Source organism: Mirounga angustirostris, unplaced genomic scaffold (assembly GCF_029215605.1).
Source record: "Mirounga angustirostris isolate CCGP_5_RB_7025 unplaced genomic scaffold, mMirAng1.0.hap1 SCAF_15, whole genome shotgun sequence".
NCBI classification, from domain to species: Eukaryota; Metazoa; Chordata; class Mammalia; order Carnivora; family Phocidae; genus Mirounga; species Mirounga angustirostris.
Window position 1 is genome coordinate 86,620,945 of NW_026991723.1, and position 20,688 is coordinate 86,641,632.

Here is a 20,688-nt window from a genome sequence, read left to right on the forward strand (position 1 = left end):
CTCAGAGCACTTAAGCAACTTGATGATTTCATACACCGAGTATGAATGGAGGCAGTATTCATACTCACATCATGCCTTTTTTTTTTTTTTTTTAAGATTTTATTTTTAAGTCTGTCTCTATACCCAATGTGGGGCTTGAACTCACAAACCCGAGATCAAAAATTGCATACTCCACCGACTAAGCCAGCCAGGTGTCCCCAGATCATGCTCTTAACTGCTGTATTATGTCCTCGTGTTCTAGAGTCAGTGTTTTCCCCAGGGTATGACAAGTTGTGGCACTTGTGGCACTCTCTGCCCCAGGCAGGGAGGACAGGAGCTGGTGGGGAGAGTCCCAACTGCTGAGGAACTCATTCATGTGTTCAGGATCTGCCAATTGTCACCCATTGTTCCAGGTGCTGGGGATAGAATGGTGAACCAGACAGACAAAGTCCTGCTCTTGTGGCGCTAATATTCTGGTTTGGGGAGGAAATCAAGTAATAAAAGAAAAAAATTTCATATAAAAATTCAGGTCAAATATTTATTGACTCCTTGGAATGTACAGCACTGTTCTCAGTAATTGAGATACAGTGAATGAAACCAGCAAAGAGCCTGCCTTTGTGGAGCTTCCATTCTAGCAGATGGTGCTGTGAGAACAACCTCCTGAGAGAGGACAAGGAGGCGGGGTCAGAGGTGGCCACTTCCCATAGGGAGGTCACAGGAGGCCCCTCTGAGGAGACTCGGAAGAGGAGGAGCCAGCCCTAAGGAGAGATGAGGAGGAACAGGGGTTCTGGCAATTGCAAGGCCCTGTGTGTTTAAGAAAAGGAAAATGGGGCACCTGGGTGGCTCAGTGGGTTAAGCATCTGCCTTCAGCTCAGGTCATGAACTCAGGGGCCTGGGATCGAGCCCCACATCGGGCTCCTTGCTCAGCTGAGAGTCTGCTTCTCGCTCTGCCACTCCCCCTGCTCTCACTCTATCGCTTAAGTGTGCGCTTTCTCTCTCTCTCTCTCATAAATAAATAAAATCTTTAAAAAAACAAAAAAGAAAAGGAAAACTGAAAAAAGGAAAAAAGAAAAGGAAAAGTGAGTGGAGGACAGACGGCCGGTGGCTGGGAGGAGAGCTAGCCCAGACCCTGCCAGCCACGGGAAGAAGTCTGTATTTTGTAATAGGAGCAATAGAAGACACTGAGGGTTTCCAGTAGGATAGTAACGTGATTTATAAAAGGACTTTAGGACACAGCTGGGCCACCTTCCCTGTCCCAACCCTTCCATCCCCATATACACACATCTCATCAAAGCACCTCTGTCAAGTGGTTCTCCAGCCCACTGCAGGTTGCTCTAGAACTAGGCTTCTTAGCCCCCAGCACTATTGACTTTTCGGGCCAGATAATTCTTTCTATCTATCTATCTATCTATCTATCTATCTATCTATCTATCTATCTATTTATTTATTTATATAATTTATTTGAGAGAGAAAAAGAGAGCATGAGTTGGGAGGAGGGAGAAGGAGACGCAGACTCCCTGCTGAGCAGGGAGACTGACATGGGGCTCGATCCCAGGACCCTGAGATCATGACCTGAGCTGAAGGCAGATGCTTAAGTGGCGGAGCCACCCAGGCGCCCCAGGAACATATGATTCTCTGTTGGTAGGGGCTGCCCAGTGCTTTCCAGCGTGGTCAGCAGCACCCCTGGCCTCTACACATAGATGCTAGCAGCACTCCCACTAAGTTATGACAGCCCTAAATCTCTGCAGACATTGCAAATATCCCCCGGTGGACAGTTGAGAAGCTACTGCTCTCGAAGATTATTTGTTCCTGAGAAAATAAACTGCTCCCCATACTCTCCTGACACTTGATCCTGCCCCATTTTCCACCATCTCCTCAGATGTTACCAGGAAGCAAGTTACTTCATCAATGGGAAACCCACCAGGGTGGCCGCCTTCTTCTGAAGTCCCCAGAGCCTTTCATCTTGTTGCTGTGGAGGGGATGGGACTGCCAGGACCTCCCTGGGCAGCCTGCCCAGTCTCAGCCCTAGTTGTGATAATAGCCATAGAGACTGTGACACTTGTAGGGCACTGAAACCAGCAGCCCACAGAATGTGAAGGAATAGCAGAGATTGAGATCAAAGTTCAAGGTGAGGCCACCTTCCCTGAGGCTGTCATTGGTAGGGGGTATGGTCATCTTGTGGCATTAAGATTATGGGCCTGGGCTCTGGAGTTAAGAGTAGCCTGAATTAGAATCCTACCTCTCTTCCCAGCTTTATGGCCCTGGACAAATTATTTGACTTCTCTGAGCCTCATATTCTTTATCTGAGGTCAGGGGACCTAATGTTTATCTTCCAGGGCACTTACATGGCTTATAATTAATGGATATTAAGGTACTGGCTTTGGAATCCAGTAGACTTTGTTTCAAATCCTGATTCAGCCACTTGATTAGCTGCATGATATTGGGCAAGTTACTTAACTTCTCTGAACCTCATTTTTCTTATCTTTATCTGAGGCTCCTAAAGTATCTACCTCCAGATGGTCATAAAGATGCCTAATGATGATATATGTAAAGGACTTCATACAGTGCTGGCACGTAGTAGGTACTCAATAAATATAATTGCTATCACTCTGATCACCCTCAGCTTTGCACAGCATGTAGAACTCCCTCAAGAAGAAATTAGGAACTGGGACCCAGGGAGATCACAGACACAGACCAAGGCACTGAGCCAGCAGCCCCAAAGAAATGAAGACGTCAGATCCTTTGGCCTCTGGACAGGCTGAGACCATGCTTTGGGAACAGGAACACTAGGCTGCTCCCATTCTGCATGGGTGCTGCTGAGGACTCAGAGAGGCGATGGGTGGATCAGAGGGACAGTTCATCCCTTCCTGGGGTCAGAAAAGTCCCTGGAGATAGAACAGTGAACAAAGCAGCCAGCATCCATGTGCAGCTGGAAGACCACTACGGCACCATTCACAGAAAGCGAACCCAAGCTGATAGGTCACTTCTAGTCTGCTGTTAGACACTTCAGTAAAAGCAAAAAGAGACAGGTGGAATTAACTTTAATAGCCTATTTTATTTAATCCAGTGTACTGAAAATACTATCATTTCAACATGTAATCGATCGTTCTAAATTACTAAGATTTCACATTGTTCTCTTCACACCAAGTCTTTGAAACCCAGTGTGCATTTTACGCCACTGCAGCTAGGTTGGAACTGTCCCATTTCCAGGCTCGGTGGCCACATGGGGTGAGTGACTGCCATACTGAAAAGTCCAGGTCTAGAAGAGGGGCACATACAATGCACATCACAATACAAGGTACGGGATGCTGCAAGAGACCATAATGTGGACCTTAGCAGTCTGAAGGTCACGGACAGCCTCCCTGCAGCAGGGACACTTAAGGCGAGTCAGAAAGGACAGGTAGGAATTGTCAAGGTGAAGCTGCGGGTGGTGGGGGAGAGCACCCTAGGCTGGGAACTGCTCATGTGAAGGATCGGGGCCCGGGCACCTGGCTGGCTCAGTGGGTGGAGCATGCGACTCTTGATCTTGGGATTATGAGTTCGAGCCCCACGTTGGGTGTAGAGATTACTTTAAAAAATTAGGGATGCCTGGGTGGCACAGTCAATTAAGTGTTGACTCTTGGTTTTGGCTCAGGTCGTGATCTCAGGGTCCTGGGATCGAGCCCTGTGTTGGGCTCCGCACTCAGCCTGGAGTCTGCTTGGGATTCTTCCTCCCTCCCCTATGTGTGCATGCACCATCTCTCTCTCTCTCTCTCAAATCTATAAATAAATTTTATTTATTTGAGTGAGGGAGAAGCAGACTCCCCACTGAGCAGGGACCCCATGCAGCGCTCCATGACCTGAGCTGAAGGCAGATGCTCAACCAACTGAGCCAGCCAGGTGCCCCCCCCCCCAAATTAAATCTTTAAAAAAGAAAGTATCAGGGGCCCTGGAAACTTCTTTTTTCCTTTTTCTCTCCATTTTATTTCTACTTGTAGTTAAAAAAACATAACATGGTATAACTTAAGGTAAGATAACATAAGAGTTGCCATCTCAGGGGTGCCTAGCTGGCTCAGTCAGAAGAGTGTGTGACTCTTGATCTCAGGGTTGTGAGTTCTAGTCCCACGTTGGGGGTAGAGTTTACTTTATTTATTTATTTATTTATTTATTTTTTATAAGTTATACATTTCTTTTTTTTTCTCAAGATTTTTTATTTATTTATTTGACAGAGAGAGAGAGAGTGAGAGAAGGAACACAAGCAGGGGGAGTGGGAGAGGGAGAAGCAGGCTTCCCGCTGAGCAGGGACCCTGATGCGGGGCCCAATCCCAGGACGCTGGGATCATGACTTGAGCCGAAGGCAGGTGCTTAACAACTGAGCCAACCAGGCACCCCTAGAGTTTACTTTAAAGAAAGAAAAAAAAAAGAGCTGTCATCTTAACCATCTCTAAGTGGACAGTTCAGTAGCGTTGAATATATTCACATTGTTGTGAAACCAACCTCCAGAGCTTTTCCATCTTGTAAAACTGAAACCTTATCCCCTTAAACATCGCTTCCCCCTACCGCCAGGAGCTGCTTTGCCATAAATTCCAGCAGGCTTGGACATTATGTGTGGGTAGCCCATGGGGGTGTCAGTGCCACCATGTTCTCTACCCGAGGACTCCCCTGTTGGCAGGTATGGACGGAAATGCTCCATGGTATGAGTTTGGTGGGAGTGGTTGACAGTCAAGAAGAGGCTGGCCAGTTTGGCATTGGGAATAGTTGGGAAGAGATTGAGGGGAGGTTCATGGTTGTCAGAAAGTCTCCCCAGATACCCGAGCACCCGCCCGATTCGTGGACGATGAGGAGCTAGCCTATGTGATCCAGCGGTACCGGGAGGTTCACGATATGCTCCACACCCTGCTGGGGATGCCCACCAACATCCTGGGTGAGTGGTAGCCCCCAGCTGCCTCGAGAGGGGGGATGGGCAGAGTGGGGTGGGGTGTTGCAGCCAGCCTGTCCACCCGGGTCTGACACACACTAGCTCAGTGCCTCATTTTCTGCTTTCCGAACATCTTGGTAGCATCTGTGCCACACAGCATCTCTCCACCCCACTGCCTCTGTGGTTCCTAAGCTGATGTAGCAGCATCCAAGCCTCGGGGCTCCCTGCTCTGAAATCCTCCACAACTCCCTAAGGCCTGTAGGAACCACCCTGGACTTCTCAGCCTGGCTTTTGGAGTCCTCTGCACTCTGACCCCAAGCTTCCTTCCCAGCCCTTACCTCCTACTCTTTCTTGGACCCTCACCTTCACCCCAAGCCAAGTGCTCTAAGGCCCAGATGGGCCAGGACTGGGCATGGCCAACCCTACAGAGATCAAAGAGGAGCAGATGCTTTGCGCTGTTCTGCCAGGAGCACCATGGCCTCTCTTCCTGGGCCCTTCTCACCTCCCACCCCATTCCTCGCCCTGCCCCCCAGGGGAGATCGTGGTGAAGTGGTTTGAGGCTGTCCAGACCGGCCTGCCCATGTGCATCCTGGGTGCCCTCTTTGGACCGATCCGACTCAGTGCCCAGTAAGTTCTCAAGTGGTGAGGGGTTGGGGAGAGCTCAGAGGAACCAGGATCCAGGAAATGGGACAAGCATGCAGCCTTCCTGAGCAGCCCCAATGTTCTCCAGGAAGCCAGGGTAGAAAGAATGGGGCAGGAGGGTGTAACTGGCCTGGCGCAGGGTCTCCAGTGCAGTGAGTGAAGCCTGGATGTTTCACAGGACTCTAGGGTCTCCCGGGCCAGGCCTCAGTGTTGGTTCAGAACATGGAATTGAGGGGGTGGGGCAGCAAATCCAGTGTTAGTTCCTGGAGTTAGGTAGCCCTTGATTGAAATCTGGGCTTTGGCATATTCAAAATGTATGGCTTTGGACACAAGATTTTACCTCACTGAGTTTCTGTCTCCTCATCTGCTAATGGGGATAATAACTACCTTCTTTTTAAGGTATTTGTGAGGACTGAGAAAATGTACATCAACTTCTGGGCACATAGTGTGCCCAGCCCTGGGGACCTTATGTCTTTTTTACTCTGCTGCCCCACAGGAGCCTGCAAGTGCTGGTTTCAGAGCTGATCCCATGGGCAATTCAAAATGGGCGCAGAGCCCCGTGCGTCCTCAACTTGTACTACGAGCGGCGCTGGGAGCAGCCCCTGAGGGCTCTACGGGAGGAGCTGGGCATCACAGACCCCCCACCGTGCATGTCAGGGGCCTGGCGTAGGCCCTGAGCTGCTGCCCACACCACCACCCAACCTCCCCTAGAGGCGGAGGATTCTTTGGCCATTACCTTTGTTCCTTTTCTTTCAACACTGACCCTTGGACTTCATTTGTCATAATTTGTCATAACCACTGTTGAGTGGCTTTGAGGACCACCCCAGGAGGGAGCATGCAGGGCAGCGGAGCTCCCAGGAGAGCCAGGAGCTGCCCAAAGAGCACCAGATGTGAGGGAGAATCAGTCGTCCAGCCTGGTGCTGGGGTGTCTCAGGTCCACTACTCCTGTTCTGGACCCATCCCTGCTAATGAGGGTTTTCTGGGCGCCAGCCTGGGTGTCCTCCAGGAGGAAGGGCTATACCAGTTCCAAAGACCTGAGAAGGGACAGGTGAGTCTCTACTGTCTGAATAAAGTCTGCCATCAGACCAAGTGTCCGCTTCTTCAGCCTTTGCCCAGGGCTCCGCATGGCTCTGGCGGCTTTGGGCCTTTGAGCACCAAGGACAGACATCCCCTCCAGCCTGAGCTTCAGCTACTTGTCCTCTTTCCTTTGGTCTGAAGCCAGACAGACTGGGATTCAAATTCCCAATTCCTCCATTGTTTTCCAGCAGAGGGACTTAGGGCAAGTTTGTTCCCCTTTTCAGCCCATTTCATCATCAGGAAAAGGGGAAGAGAACCAACGCCCACTTCCTAGGGTTCCTGTGAGGATTCTGGAAGGGCTTCCAAGGAAGGGCCCCAGGGGCAGAAAGCGATTATTCCTATTGTGTTCACAGGTGAGGAGGCAGCTGTGAGGCTGCTGGTTCATTTTGGAGTGGCACCCAGGCATATTCTTTGGGTCAGGGGCAAGGGGTGAAAGTATCATTGCAAGAGTGGCTAGCCCTGTCTTGGGATTTAGAAACCAGAAACACTCTCAAGATGGCAGAGCCTTTAGAGTTTTGGGGGGCCAGCTCCCCATTGTGTGGATAGGACAACTAAGGCCTAGAGATAAGCAAGGAATTGCCTGAAGTAACTAGAACACATGCCACAAGACTTCCTGGGTGTGTTTCCTGTGCCTCAGTTTCCCTATCCATAATAAGGGCTACAGTTTTATAGCTGCACTATGTGCCTAAGCAATTGAGATGCACACATTATTGCACTGATGCCTCCAACAACCCAAAGAGATGTGTTATTACTTCTATTTTACTAATGAGGCAATAGGAGCAGAGCTGGGACTAGAACCAGGGGTTGTCTGAAACCTGCCCCACACTGCCACACCAGGGCCTCAGCCTACCTTGTGCCGACCACATCCCAGCCCAGGGCTCCCAGTGACGGAGGTGGGAGGCTGGAGGCCTACCTTAGATCCAGGGCCTTTTCAAGAGGGAAGCCTTGTCCTGAGCTCTTTGATTTTCTGCAGAAGGAGGAGGAGATTAGGGTGAGCTTTCCAGACCTAATCCATCTTTGCAGTATGGGCCACCTTTCTGGATCTGTCATGTTTCCACAGCTTTCTAGAGTCCAGGCACCCCTACCCCCACATCAGTAAAAGTCAACAGTGCCAGGTTTGAGGGAAAAGGTCAGGCTCACAGAATGCCTTCTCTGCCCAACTGGGGACTTCACCTGCTCCAGCCACTTGGTACCTGAATAACCCTGAGCCTTTACAGCATTGGAGAGATGGGCACTGGGCATCATGATTAGCTGGGAATGGAGTCTGGTCTCCAGATCTTAAGGTGGCATTTTTGCCACCAACTCGTGACTGGAAAAAAGTTCTACTGGCAAAGAGCTACCATTTCCTTAGTTCTCACCAAAGCCCATAAGTCTCTGCCAGCTTCTACCTAGAAACTTCATCCTCATCTCAATAAACTATGTTGGCCTTCTTCCTATCTTTGGGAATAGCATTCTGTCCCCAGGTCATCACATGGTCAACTACTTGTCATTCACATTTGTGTTCAAATGGCACCTCCTTGGAGAAGCCTGTCCTGCCCACCCACTTGAAGAAGTGCCCTCCCCCTTACCGCACCACACCATGTCACCTTCTTTTCTTTCTGGCTCTTACCACTCTGAAACTATCTTATTTGTTCATTTATTTATGAGTTCTGTGTCAGCCCCAGGAGGGCAGGGAACCTCGTTCTTTCCCCTCACTGTTGGGAATAGTGCTTGGCACACAGTAGGGGCTTGCTGCTTCATTAGTTGAAAGAGTAGACGCTAAGCCCAGAGCAGAGAACCCCACAACAACCTCACTTCACGGTGAAGACCGGGGGTCTCAGGTTTGGGGAGCTTGTTCTGGGACACACAGGTCTTGAGTCCTCTCCAGGTAGCTCAGGGAAAGCTCTCTTTCCCTCTGCCTGACAAAAGCCATTTGTAGCTAGCCTCAGAGCAATGTTTGGGGACACAGGCTCTGAGGACAGACAGACCTGGCCCTGGCCCTGCCCCTGACCAGCCCTGCACCCTTGCAGTAGTCCCATCGACCCTTTGAGCCTCTGGCTCCCCACCTGTAACACGGGGAGAGTATATACCTATCCCACAGCAGGGCCATTATGCATGTATAGTGATTTAGCACATAGTCCGTGTTTAGGAAGTAGAAGCTGTCATTTTCCAGGAAGGTCCTTCGAGCTCTCTGAAGTCACCATGTACACAATGAAGCCAGAGGTGTTTATTTTGCACACACCCAGCGTGTGAGGACTTCCATAGTTCAGAGGTCCTAATGCCAAATGTAACCATCATCTACAGGATAAGCATCCACGGTGTGCCAGGGGCCAAACCACTTCGGTCCCTTGGGGAACTTTAGTGCCTTCGAGTGAGTCCAAATGTCGGTCTCTCATCGGGCAAGCCTGGAGGTTTAAGTGCTGATGTTAATTATCCAACGCAGGGGAGATGGGGATCATGTCAGTGGAAAGGAGCCCACTGTGAGGTCAGCCCAAGCTCAGCCTGTCCCACAAACAATAGCACCCAGCTCCTGCCCTTAGGAACCCTCAGTGGCTCTTCACTGCCCCCAGGATAAACTCCTCAGCCTGGCACACAAAGACCTTTCCAGTCACATTTCCCACCACACAGCCCCCGGTCTGTGTATCCTGACGCACAAGCCCACTAGTCTCTGGTTATTTCCCAAATACCTTCTGAGTGTTGGCCAAACGCTGGGAGTCCCACAGCGATGGAGACAGCTGCATCCCTGCCCTCTCGGAGTTGAGCGGTTATAGCAGCTGAGGGCCTTTGACGTGGGCGCATCATCTTGTTGAGTCCATACCCAGCCCTAGGAGGCAGGGACCATGATGACTGTATCCCCATTCTATAATGAGGACACTGAAGGGGCGCCTGGCTGGCTCAGTCTATAGAGCATGGGACTCTTGATCTTGGGGTTGTAAGTTCAAACCCCATGTCAGGCGTAGAGATTGCTTACAGATAAAATCTTTTTTTATTTTTATTTTTTTTTAAAGATTTTATTTATTCATTCATGAGAGACAGAGAGAGAGACAGAGGCAGAGGGAGAAGCAGGCTCCCCGCGGAGCAGGGACCCCAATGCGGGACTCGATCCCAGGACCCTGGGATCATGACCTGAGCTGAAGGCAGACGCTTAACCGACTGAGCCACCCAGGCGTCCCTAAAATCTTTTTTTAAAAAATGGGGACACCAAGGATCCATGAGGAGAGGTGACTTGCCCAGTGCTTCAGGTGGTGCTAGGGGTGCATCCCAGATGTACCTGACTGGGAAGCAAAGAAAAGTCATAATGTGTGGTGGGTGTTGACAGAAGTATGGTGAGCACTTGGTGAGGGGCAACCTATTTAGTGATCTAATCTCCACTTGCCTCTCTGTGTGTCCAACTAGATTGTAAGCAATTTGAAGACAGACAGTTTTGTTACCTCTATGTCCCCTCACATGTCCCCCTCAGGCCAGGCCCAGGGTCTGGGTAGAGTATTGCTTTGGCTTCACCATCGTGACCAGGCTGGGTGGAGAGCAGCCGGGCTGGTCACCAGCACCATCTTCCAAACTCTCCTTTGCCTACATTATATATGACCTCAGCAGATAATGTGGAAATGATCATGTCTATACCTGTGGATCCTGGCCTGGATCAAGTCAGAGCCTCCAATTCACTCTCCCTGTCATTCATTCAGCAAACATTTATCAAGCTAAGCCCTGTGGACATAATCAGAGGTAATCTTCATGTCTAGATTTTGCATGTGCTTTGTGGTCAGTAAGCTTGTAAACTACAATAATAAATAAAATAGGTCAAACACTAACTCAAAACTCTGTAAGGTTTGAGCACTAGTAGTATGTCCTCATTTTTATATGTAAGAAGTAGAGACTTTGAACTTTCAGCTGAGAAGCTGTTCCGTATCTGTTGGATGCCAATGCAGAAGCCCATCACCACTGCACCACACTGCCTCTTGAATGTAATAGCGACGGGGGAGGTGGAGCTTTAATTTACCTAGGTTACCCCAAAGGATGCACTCTATATTCTGGAAGAAATAAGTCCAAGTACTTCTCAGACCAAAATTTCATTTTTAATCCCTATGACTAGACCCTGAAAACTGCCCCTCTCCCCTTTAAGAACTTCTTCCTGGACTAAGGAATTAGGGGATGTATTTAAGGATAAGTGGTGGGGCCCCTGGGTGGCTCAGTCAGTTGAGCAACAGACTCTTGATTTCCGCTCAGGTCATGATCTCAGGGTTGTGAGCTCAAGCCCCATGTTGGGCTCCAGGCTCAGCATGGAGTGTGGGCTTGCCCCTCTCCCTCTGCTCCTCCCCTGCTCACATGCTCTCTCTCAAATAAATAAAATCTTAAAAAAACTAAATAAAAGGATAAGTGGCAATTGTGCATGCCCAACATGTTTGGTTATCAAGGAACCAAGTTTTCAGAGGCCCAGAGCCACACAGGACTGGGAAGCTGGCAATGACCCAGGACTTGGCAGGTGGCATGACAAATCCGGTCGTAGGCTTGGAAGCTAGTTGCTTTGCTGCAAGGTCCAGAGCGATCAGAGGCCAGTTAGGTACAGGTCTTCAGGTCCGTGCCCTTTGTATCACCAGGTGTGCCAGACTGCTTACAAGATACCATGGATGGGAAAGGGCGCCTAGGCACTAATCCTGACGTCACGTTTATCGCTGTCCCAGATGCAGAGGTGCCAGCCTCAAGTCTGCAGATCTTCTGAACCACGTGAAGGTACTAGAGGCCGTAAAATATCCACATGGAAGTGAGGGCAGAGCTATCAAAATTCGACTCTGGCGGGACTCGAACCCACAACCTTTGAATCACCACACCAGGATCGGCTAGAAGTCCAATGCGCTATCCATTGCGCCACAGAGCCGGCTACTTAAACCTCCCTCAGCTCACCTCCCCGCCTACACGGCCCTTTTAGCGTTCTTCTAGGTGTGGCGTTGGCCTCTGTGGAGCCCTGCCCGTCTCTGCGCGCAGACTCCGGATTCTCCGCCCACACTGCGGGCGGGGGCGCTCCCCACCACGTGCGAATGCCAGTGGCTTGCAGGCTCTGCGCCCATACCCAGCCCGCCCGTCTCCTTCCCTCCCGGGGGTCTCCGCGGCGGGGCGGGGCTGCGCAGCGCGGACTACAACTCCCAGCGTACCGCGCGGGGCGCCGCCCGGGGCCGTCGCGCGCGCAGAGCGGGCTGGGCCGGGCGGCGTCGGGTGCGTTGGGGCTGCGCGGCGCCGAGGTCTCTGCGGCTCCCCGACCGCGGGGAAGGCGCGGGAGGCGGTGCTGCGGGCCGGCGCAGCCGGTTTGTGTTGCAGGAGGCGGGCGGGGGAGGAGCGCCGCGGGCGGGCGGGGCCGGGCTGCGGGCGGGGCTGGCCGGGCGGCCGGGCCGTGCAGGGCGCAGAGCCGGTGGAGCTCTGCTGAGACGCGGCTCTGCGCGCCCAGGGGCGGCTCATGTCCCCCGCGCTCCCCACTACGCTGCCGCAGCCAGGTCGCATCTGGACGGGGCGCCGCGCGGCGGGGCCGACGCCGGGTGAGCATAGACCAGGCCAGTGGGTCCCGGGCGGGGAATGTGCCTGACTGAGTTGTGGGGCCGGCTGGGGTGAGGGGCTTCCCTGCTTCTCTGTCTCCTTGCCGAGCGCTCTGCTGCCCTGGCTGCTTAGTTAGGGGCGAGGGCGGTTCGCAGTGACCTGGGACGGGGGCCCGAGGGATGTGGCATCCTCTTCCCTTCGTCCCATCCCCCAGCCTTCCGGGACGGGTTTCTGTTCTCTGCCCTGGCCGGCTCTGGGAGCCCAGAGATCTGAGGACCTTAGAGACTTTGGCACTGGATATGGGAGCGCTGGTTTGGTTCCCCCCCCCCCCCGGCTTTTGCTTTTTGTGTGGAGAAGGGGGGCGGGGGGCAGCGATTGTCTGTAAGGCCTCCCTGTGGTCCAGACCATGTCTTTATCCTGGCTTGGAGACTGTCAGGCTGCATCACAGCCATGACCTTCAGCTCCTCCCCAGGAATAGGAGAACCCCGAAAGAAAACTGAGTCCTATCTGCTGTCTCTTGAGCAAGTCCCTAAAGCGCCAGGAGTAGAGACCAAGAGTCCTAATCTCAGTCCGTTCAGCCATTCCCCTTCCTATATAGCCCAATCCCCAAAGATTCATCTGAGTGGCTTGCTGAGTGTGTTTGTAGGGGGTGACTTCAGGGCCCTCCTGCGCTCCCTCAACACCTTTCCCTTTTAGGCAGTCACCTCTCAGGCACCTCCAGGCTCTAAACCGTTTGCTCTGTCGCCCTCTGTGGGCCAGCAGATACATGGCACTGTCCGAGTTTGTGAGCTGGGTCAGAGCCAGGCCCCTTCCCAGGAAACTGCCCCTTTGGGTATTGTGGCTTGGCCTGGTCATCCAAAGACCCAAGGAGGTTCTTTGGATGAGGAATCAAGCCAGACACACTTAAGTTAATACCCCTCTCCAAGCCATTTTGGTTAGAGATCCTGGATGTCAGGAGAGTGGACTGTCCTGTTTTGGCTGGAAGGGCTTCGGAGAGCAATTCCCACTACACCCATAACATAGACGGGGAGACTAAGGCCTAAAGTAGGAAAGGAACTAACCCAAGGTCACAGGGAGAGTTGGAGGAGGAGATGGGACTAAGGGGCTAGAACTCAGCCTCTGCCTCTTAGCCATGGAACTCTCATCTCAAGTCCCAAGCGTCTAGCCTGTCCCTTCAAGACAGCCCTGGAAAGGGACCGCATTCTCAGGTACCACTCAGTATGACTAATCCTCACTACAGGTTGACCCTTGGGATCATAGTGGCTGCCTGGGCCTGGAGGTAGGGGACATAGACATTTGGCTCCACTGACTGCTCTGTGTCCACAGGCCACAATGCTGCTCGGGGCATCCTTGGTGGGGGTGCTGCTGTTTTCCAAGCTGGTGCTGAAACTGCCTTGGATCCAAGTGGGGTTCTCCCTGCTGTTCCTCTACCTGGGGTCCGGAGGTTGGCGCTTTGTTCGAATCTTTGTCAAGACCATAAGGCGTGATATCTTGTGAGTATTTGGTCCGGTCCATCCAGCCCTGATTCTCCTATAACATGATGGGCTCCTAATTCCCAGAATCTCTCCAGATTAGGCCTCTATGAGCACAGGGCCCCTGGGCCCCAGAGGAGCAGCCTCTGCTTTATCCCCTTCCACTGGCAGTAGTACCTGGTATCTCCATCTCCAAGGTGAAAGTCTTCTCCTAGGAGATCTCTGTAACTTGGTGCCGTTTAGCCTAGGGCAGATTTAGGGGCCCAGGACATACACTGAACACCAGGTGTGTCAAGAAGACATCTGCAAAGGGTCCTAAGGCTAAGCAGTAGCTTGTAAGAAAATGAAGAGGAACTCTGTGGGAAGGGCCCTGTCCATAAGTCTGAGCGGGCACAGAGTTCAGAGCAGGGCCCCAAATCAGGTATCTGGGAAACCTGCTCCCCAAAGAAAGTCAGCTACTGTTCACAGGGCTCTCCTGTACCAGAAACACCTGCTGCTACCTGCTCTGTGTCAGGCGTCAGGTTGGCTCTGGGGCCCAGGGAGGAAGAAGGCTGACCTAGTCCTGGGCCCAGCTCAGACTGGTCGGGGAGATAAGCAGGAGATACAGTAAATCCCTAAACTAAAAATACCAGCGGGCAGAGACCCTGGCAGTCTTGCTCATGGTGGTGTCCCAGTGCTCAGCACAGTGACCCGCACTCAGAACAGGCAGCTCAGCACCTGTCATCTGAATTGATTGTAAAAGGAGGTGCTGAGTGGCCACTGCAGGAAGAGTGGTAGCAGAGAGCTGGGGGAGTGTGGGGCAGGGAGATGGCATCAGGCCAGGACCTTGGGGAATCAGAGACCACCTGGAAGACAAAAAGCTGTGGTTGAGAGGCATCTCCAGGTGATGGGAGCAGGGGATTCCAGCCAGAGGGCACAGCATCTGAATAGGCATAGAAGTCAGGGAGCTAGAAGCTTTCAAAGGTCAGAGGGGCCAGGGGCAGGGCAGGAAAGGGGGACACTGCCAAGTGATTTTTTTAAAATTATTTTTTATTTATTTTTTAATTTAAATTCAGTTAATTAACACACAACGTATTATTTGTTTAAGCGGTACAGGTCTGTCATTCATTGGTCTTATGTAATACCCAGTGCTCATTACAACACGTACCCTCCCCACTCCGCAATGTCCATTATCCAGTTACCCCATCTCCCGACCCCCCTCCCCTCCAACATCCTTCAGTTTGTTTCCTAAGATTAAGAGTCTCTTATTTATTTATTTATTTATTTATTTATTTATTTATTTGAGAGAGAGAGAGCATGAGAGGGGGGAGGGTCAGAGGGAGAAGCAGACTCCCTGCCGAGCAGGGAGCCCGATGCGGGACTCGATCCTGGGACTCCAGGATCACGACCTGAGCCGAAGGCAGTCACTTAACCAACTGAGCCACCCAGGCGCCCAAGATTAAGAGTCTCTTAACGGTTTGTCTCCCTCTCTGGTTTCGTCTTGTTTCGTTTTTTCTTCTCTTCCCCTATAATCCTCTGCCTTATTTCTTAAATTCCACACATCAGTGAGATCATATGATAATTGTCTTTCTCTGATTGACTTATTTCGCTTAGCATAGTGCCCTCTAGTTCCATCCACATTGTTCCAAATGGCAAGATTTCACTTTTTGATGGCTGCATGATATTCCTGTATGTGTGTGTGTATACCACATCTTCTTTATCCATTCATCTGTTAATGGACATCTGGGCTCTTTCCATGGTTTTTTTGTTTGTTTGTTTTAAGATTTTATTTATTTTTTGACAGAGAGAGACAGTAAGAGAGGGAACATAAGCAGGGGGAGTAGGAGAGGGAGAGCAGGCTTCCCGCCAAGCAGGGAGCCCAATGCGGGGCTTCATCCCAGGACCCTGGGATCATGACCTGAGCTGAAGGCAGACACTTAATGACTGAGCCACCCAGGCTCCCCACTTTCCATAGTTTTTGCCAAGCAGTTCTACATTTAGTGAAGCTCTAGGCCCGATACTGAGTGGGGCCCAGGGGACAAGGTGGTGAACAGGATGGAGCCTTACCCTTGGTGGGCTCACCAGGAGGGAGACTGAACAAATCTCAAACTTACCCTTTATTTACTGTGGCAGGGGTCTAGAGAAGTGCAGTGGGAGGTCCCAAATGAGTTGGGACTTTGACTTGGGCCCTAGAGTTCAGGAAGGCTTTGATCAAGCAGCAGACTCAGAGCAGAGCTTCAAGTGTCATAGGTGTTGAACTCTGGAGCCAGAGAGGACCAGGGCCCTGATCTCAGCTTGTGAAGCCCGGGCGAGCCGTGGTGCTTCAGAGCCTTGTTTCCTTCTCTGTACTGGGGAGGCAGGAATCGTATGGTGCCTGGTGGTATTGTGCAGCATTGGTGGACTGGTACCTCTGATGGTGCCTGGCACATGGCTGCTGGGAAAGGGGAATGTTGGCAAGTGATTGGGCTCAGGAGCCTCAGGCCTGTGGGACAGCAACCTGGGCCAGGGTATCGGGACCCACACTCCCAACCCCAACAGTCATGGCTCCCTTGCTTGCTCCCACCTAGCGGCGGCCTGGTACTCCTGAAGGTGAAGGTAAAGGTCCGGCGGTACCTGCGGGAGCAGCGGACGGTGCCCATTTTGTTTGCGTCTACGGTACAGCGCCACCCTGACAAGACAGCCTTGATCTTTGAGGGCACAGACACCCGCTGGACCTTCCGCCAGCTGGATGATTACTCCAGCAGTGTGGCCAACTTCCTGCAGGCTCGGGGCCTGGCCTCAGGCGACGTGGCTGCTCTCTTCATGGAGAACCGCAACGAGTTTGTGGGTCTGTGGCTGGGCATGGCCAAGCTGGGTGTGGAGGCCGCACTCATCAATACCAACCTCCGGCGGGACGCTCTGCGCCACTGCCTGACCACTTCCCAGGCCCGGGTCCTCGTCTTTGGCAGTGAGATGGCCCCAGGTGAGCCCCGGGGATGTGTCAGGCAAGGAGACCCATAGGATCTTGCACAGACCACAGCCGCCCTCCAGGCCTGGGGGAGGCTGCGTGGCTCAGAGGTGAGGGCCATGAGCCCTGGTGTCAGACAGCCTGGGCTCTGCCACTTGTAAGCTGGAGATCCTGAGTAAGAGACTGGAAATGTCTGTGACTCAGTTACCTCACTGTAGTACCTGCCACCTATCATTTTCAAGAAGATACTTCTCCCGAAGCACTAACAAAATGGCTAATGCTAGGTGAGCCTGCAGATATAATGGTAACCATTCTTGGTGACTAATTAGGCCTCATTTGCCCCCTCTATAAAATGAGAACAAGAATGTATTCTCTGGTCTCCTGCAGAGCTTATGTTTTATTTGCTGCCACGATGAGCACTGACTGAGTCCTGAGCTTGGTGCTTTACAAAAGCAGCTCTCATCTTCACAAAGCCTGGTGAGGTAGGGATGGCCGTCTTGGCTTTGTAGATGAGGAGACAGACGTTCAGAGTGGTGTGAGGAACTCACTTAGGGTCACGCCGAAGCAGGATTTCATCCTGGGCTTGACTGCTGTGGTGTGGGATGATGGCAGGGAAGGTCACTGACATGCAGGGATGGGGAGAGGAGGGAGGGTTGGACAAATCCAGAGGGAGGCAAAAGTTGAGCCAAGGGGGGCAGGACTGGCCTGTGCCCAGCGCAGGTGAGTATCTAGACCGCTGTCATGCCCAGAGGAGCCTGAGGGAAGGTTCCCACTTTCTGAAGAGGCTGGAGGCTGCTGACCTCTGACCCTCCACACCTCCCTTCTAACCGGCCCCCACAGACGAGCATGGTACAGTGTATAAGGACGCAGACCTTGGCGTGCGGTAGAGCTGGCTTGGAGTCCCAGCTCCAGCACATTCTAGCTGTGAGCAGGCCCTCCCATTCTTGGAGCTTCATCTTCTCATCTAGGGTCTGCTGTTGGTGCCTACCTCCTGGGCTGTGTGAGCAGGAGCGCGCATGTAAGGAACCCCCTGTGTAGTTAGCCCGCAGCTAGGGAGCTCTTGCTCCCATCAGCGTCTTATAACGAGGACCTAGGTGCTTCACCCATCTTCCTCCCTGCACACAGCCAGTCTCCCCTGACAACACGCCAGCCCTGACACGAGCAGAGGTCCTGGGGACATGAGTTTCCCTGCCTCCCTGCTGATTGGCCCTGTCTCCCCTGCAGCCATCTCTGAAATCCAAGCCAGCCTGGACCCCTCGCTCAGCCTCTTCTGCTCTGGCCCCTGGGAGCCCAGCACGGTGCCCGCCGGCACGGAGCACCTAGACCCCCTGCTGGAAGATGCCCCCAAGCACCTGCCCAGTCGCCCTAACAAGGGCTTCACAGGTGGGCCTCCAAACCCACAGAAGGATTCTCAGATGGGCCCTGGACAGAGCACTGGCCCCAGGGCCAGAGGCCTGGGTTCTTCTGCAAACTTGCCGTGTGACCTATAGTGAGTCCTGTCACCTCCCTTTTTCCATCCGGGAAGATGAGGACCGTGACCATGGGGTCACTCTGAAGGCTAAACAGCCAATGTGTGTAAAGATGCCAGGCACAGTGCCTGGTACTTAGGAGCTCACAAAACCTGATCCTTTGACTTGTTGAACAAGCCTTCATTGCTGCCTAATCATGAGCAGCAGGATCATGTGGAACCCAGGAAACCACTGGGTCTGAATTTCGGCTGGGGTTGGGCCAGGGGCTAGACCCTCTAAATATTCACCCAGCACTTGTTCGGTGCCAGCCCCTGTCAGCCTGGGGTCCTCTCTCTGCACTGGGCTGCCCTACTTCCCCATCCCCTCCTCCAGGCAGCCTTCTGACCCTGCAGCCTCTCCTGTACTCCACCCTGTCCTATGGAGCCCCCGGTTTGCTGCACTGGCCAGAAGCTCGGAGCTGGCGCTGAGTTCATGCCTCAGCCCCACCACTTCCCTTGTGACCCTGAGCCCCTGAGCTGCCCTCTCTTTGAACCTCGGTTCCCACAGCCATAACAGTGGGGCTGGTAACAGAATCGATTTTATGGAGTGGCTTTGGGGTTTGACAAAGATACAGTGGAAGGCTGGGGTGTGACAGGAAGTGCTCAGGAACCAGTCTTTGTTGGCCTCGTGGTCATTTTATCTCTGTCATGTGTGAATTTTGTCTCCCGGGTGCTTTTGTAAGTGATTCGAGGGCAGGCTCTCTGGAGGGGTCAGCCTGGAGTGCCCATGCCCAGCCCAGAGCTGGAGTCAGCAGGCATCCAGAGGGCGTGAGGTGATTGATACGTGACATGCAGTCATCCCACACGTTCTTGGCCTCCTTAGAACCTCCTACCAGGGGGCTGGGGGGGTGGCTGAGCCTCTGCAGAAACGAACGTGACAGTCCCCCATCTGGGCCACAGGGTGGGGTAAAGACATGCTCTGCGGTGCAGAAGCTCTGTGGACACTCTGCTCCCTGCAGCCAGTGTCTCCCTAGCCCTGGGCGGTCTCTTCTCACAACCGCTACTTGTCTGTTTTCTTCAGATAAGCTCTTCTACATCTACACATCGGGCACCACCGGGCTGCCCAAAGCCGCCATCGTGGTGCACAGCAGGTAAGGGGCAGGTGCTGGGGGGGGGGGGGACACGCTGGGGGGTAGAACCTGGGAGCCCCTCCTCCTGCCTCCCAGGGGCCTGCGAAGCGCTCTGTCTTTGCCCTCCCAGGTATTACCGCATGGCCGCCCTAGTGTACTACGGATTCCGGATGCGGCCTGACGACATTGTCTACGACTGCCTGCCCCTCTACCACTCCGCAGGTAACACAGGGCCCACCCTCTCAGCCTCCGGCGCCCCGGGGCCTCAGGAACCCCACCCTTCTTGGGGTGGCAGCATCTTGTGGGTAGAAATCTGGAGTCAAAATCTGGGTTCAAATTCAGATGTGGCCATTGACTGGACCTCTGAACGAAGTCGGCCACACCAGCCTCACAATGTGTGTGGCCGTGTCCCGCAGTTCTGGCCCGGCAGTTCATTTCCACAGGCGTGCACAGCCTTGCGGCTTGGGAAGGGAAGCACAGAGAAGAGCAGAGATGGAATAATTAGAGTTCCTGCCCTCAAGGTGCTTAGAGTCAGGTGTGGATTTAGGGCAGGATGAAGAATTGGAACTCATCTGACTTTAATACAAGAAATGGCATTGTGAGTATGGAGACAGGCAGTGAGCAGGAGCTTAGCTCAAGAGAAGAGCCCAGTGATGGTTAGGTAGGCTTCCTGGAAGAGGCGCTCCCAAGTCAGGCAGATGTGAGGTGCTGAAGCCAGGAGAGCTAGCTTGCTCCCCCTCTGGCTGAATGGCAGCATTACAGGTACAGGAGCAGGAGCTTGGGGCCAGCTCCAGGGGCCCCAGGGACAGTCTAAGGAGCATGCACTCGATCCCACACTGGGGAGGCACTGGGGAACCATGGGAGGTGTCTGACGAGGGGAGAGGTGTGATTAGTTTGTGTTAGAGAAACAGGACAGGAAAGAGGGACTGGGGAAGGGCCTTTGAGGAGATGGGCTGGGCAAGAGGAGATTCTGGAAGGAGGGGTCTCCTAGCTCCCTGACCTCCACATGCCACGCCTTCGCCTTCAGGAAACATCGTGGGAATGGGGCAGTGCCTCCTCCATGGCATGACAGTGGTGATCCGGAAGAAATTCTCAGCCTCCCGGTTCTGGGACGACTGTATCAAGTACAACTGCACGGTGAGTGAGAAGGGCAGAGGATGAGCATCTCTGTGCCCTCATGACCCATCCGCCCCATTTGGGGACGTCTGCCTCACAGCCGAGGCTGATCGTTCACTGGGGGCAGCATTTCCGTTGTTTCAATGGGGAGACTGAGGCCCAGGGCCTGTGGGATTGGGAGGTGAAGTGAGAGCAGCCGTGGGCCAGCCTCACACCAGGTCCGCCCCCAGATTGTGCAGTACATCGGTGAGCTGTGCCGTTACCTCCTGAACCAGCCACCCCGGGAGGCAGAACACCAGCACCGGGTGCGCATGGCGCTCGGCAACGGCCTCCGCCAGTCCATCTGGACCGACTTTTCGAGCCGTTTCCACATCCCCCAGGTGGCCGAGTTCTACGGGGCCACTGAATGTAACTGCAGTTTGGGCAATTTCGACAGCCAGGTTGGCCGTGGGACAGTGGAGGGCGGGCGGGGTGTAGCGCGGAGTGTGGGCGCCGGAGCC

General features: G+C 53.2%; 1 protein-coding gene and 1 non-coding gene across 6 annotated transcripts in view; one reads left to right on the forward strand and one right to left on the reverse strand.

The window, feature by feature from the left end:
* The window catches only part of SLC27A4 (solute carrier family 27 member 4), a 28,934-nt gene that overhangs the window by 3,014 nt on the left and 5,232 nt on the right, over window positions 1-20,688 (forward strand). For 2 of the 5 annotated variants that reach the window (XM_064579361.1, XM_064579360.1), the window contains exons 5-14: window positions 4,753-4,882; window positions 5,410-5,503; window positions 11,254-11,302; window positions 13,424-13,590; window positions 16,116-16,510; window positions 17,720-17,878; window positions 19,024-19,093; window positions 19,203-19,294; window positions 20,100-20,209; window positions 20,419-20,628. In XM_064579361.1, the coding sequence (XP_064435431.1) occupies window positions 4,753-4,882; window positions 5,410-5,503; window positions 11,254-11,302; window positions 13,424-13,590; window positions 16,116-16,510; window positions 17,720-17,878; window positions 19,024-19,093; window positions 19,203-19,294; window positions 20,100-20,209; window positions 20,419-20,628 (1,476 nt within the window). Of the gene's footprint in view, window positions 1-4,752; window positions 4,883-5,409; window positions 5,504-6,014; window positions 6,599-11,253; window positions 11,303-11,918; window positions 12,100-13,423; window positions 13,591-16,115; window positions 16,511-17,719; window positions 17,879-19,023; window positions 19,094-19,202; window positions 19,295-20,099; window positions 20,210-20,418; window positions 20,629-20,688 lie in introns of those variants that run through there. The other 3 variants (XM_064579363.1, XM_045883255.3, XM_045883256.3) reach the window with 3 other exon arrangements.
* Window positions 11,357-11,447, reverse strand: TRNAR-UCU (transfer RNA arginine (anticodon UCU)). The gene is given in 2 exon segments: window positions 11,357-11,392; window positions 11,411-11,447. It is a non-coding gene; the product is annotated as a tRNA-Arg (tRNA).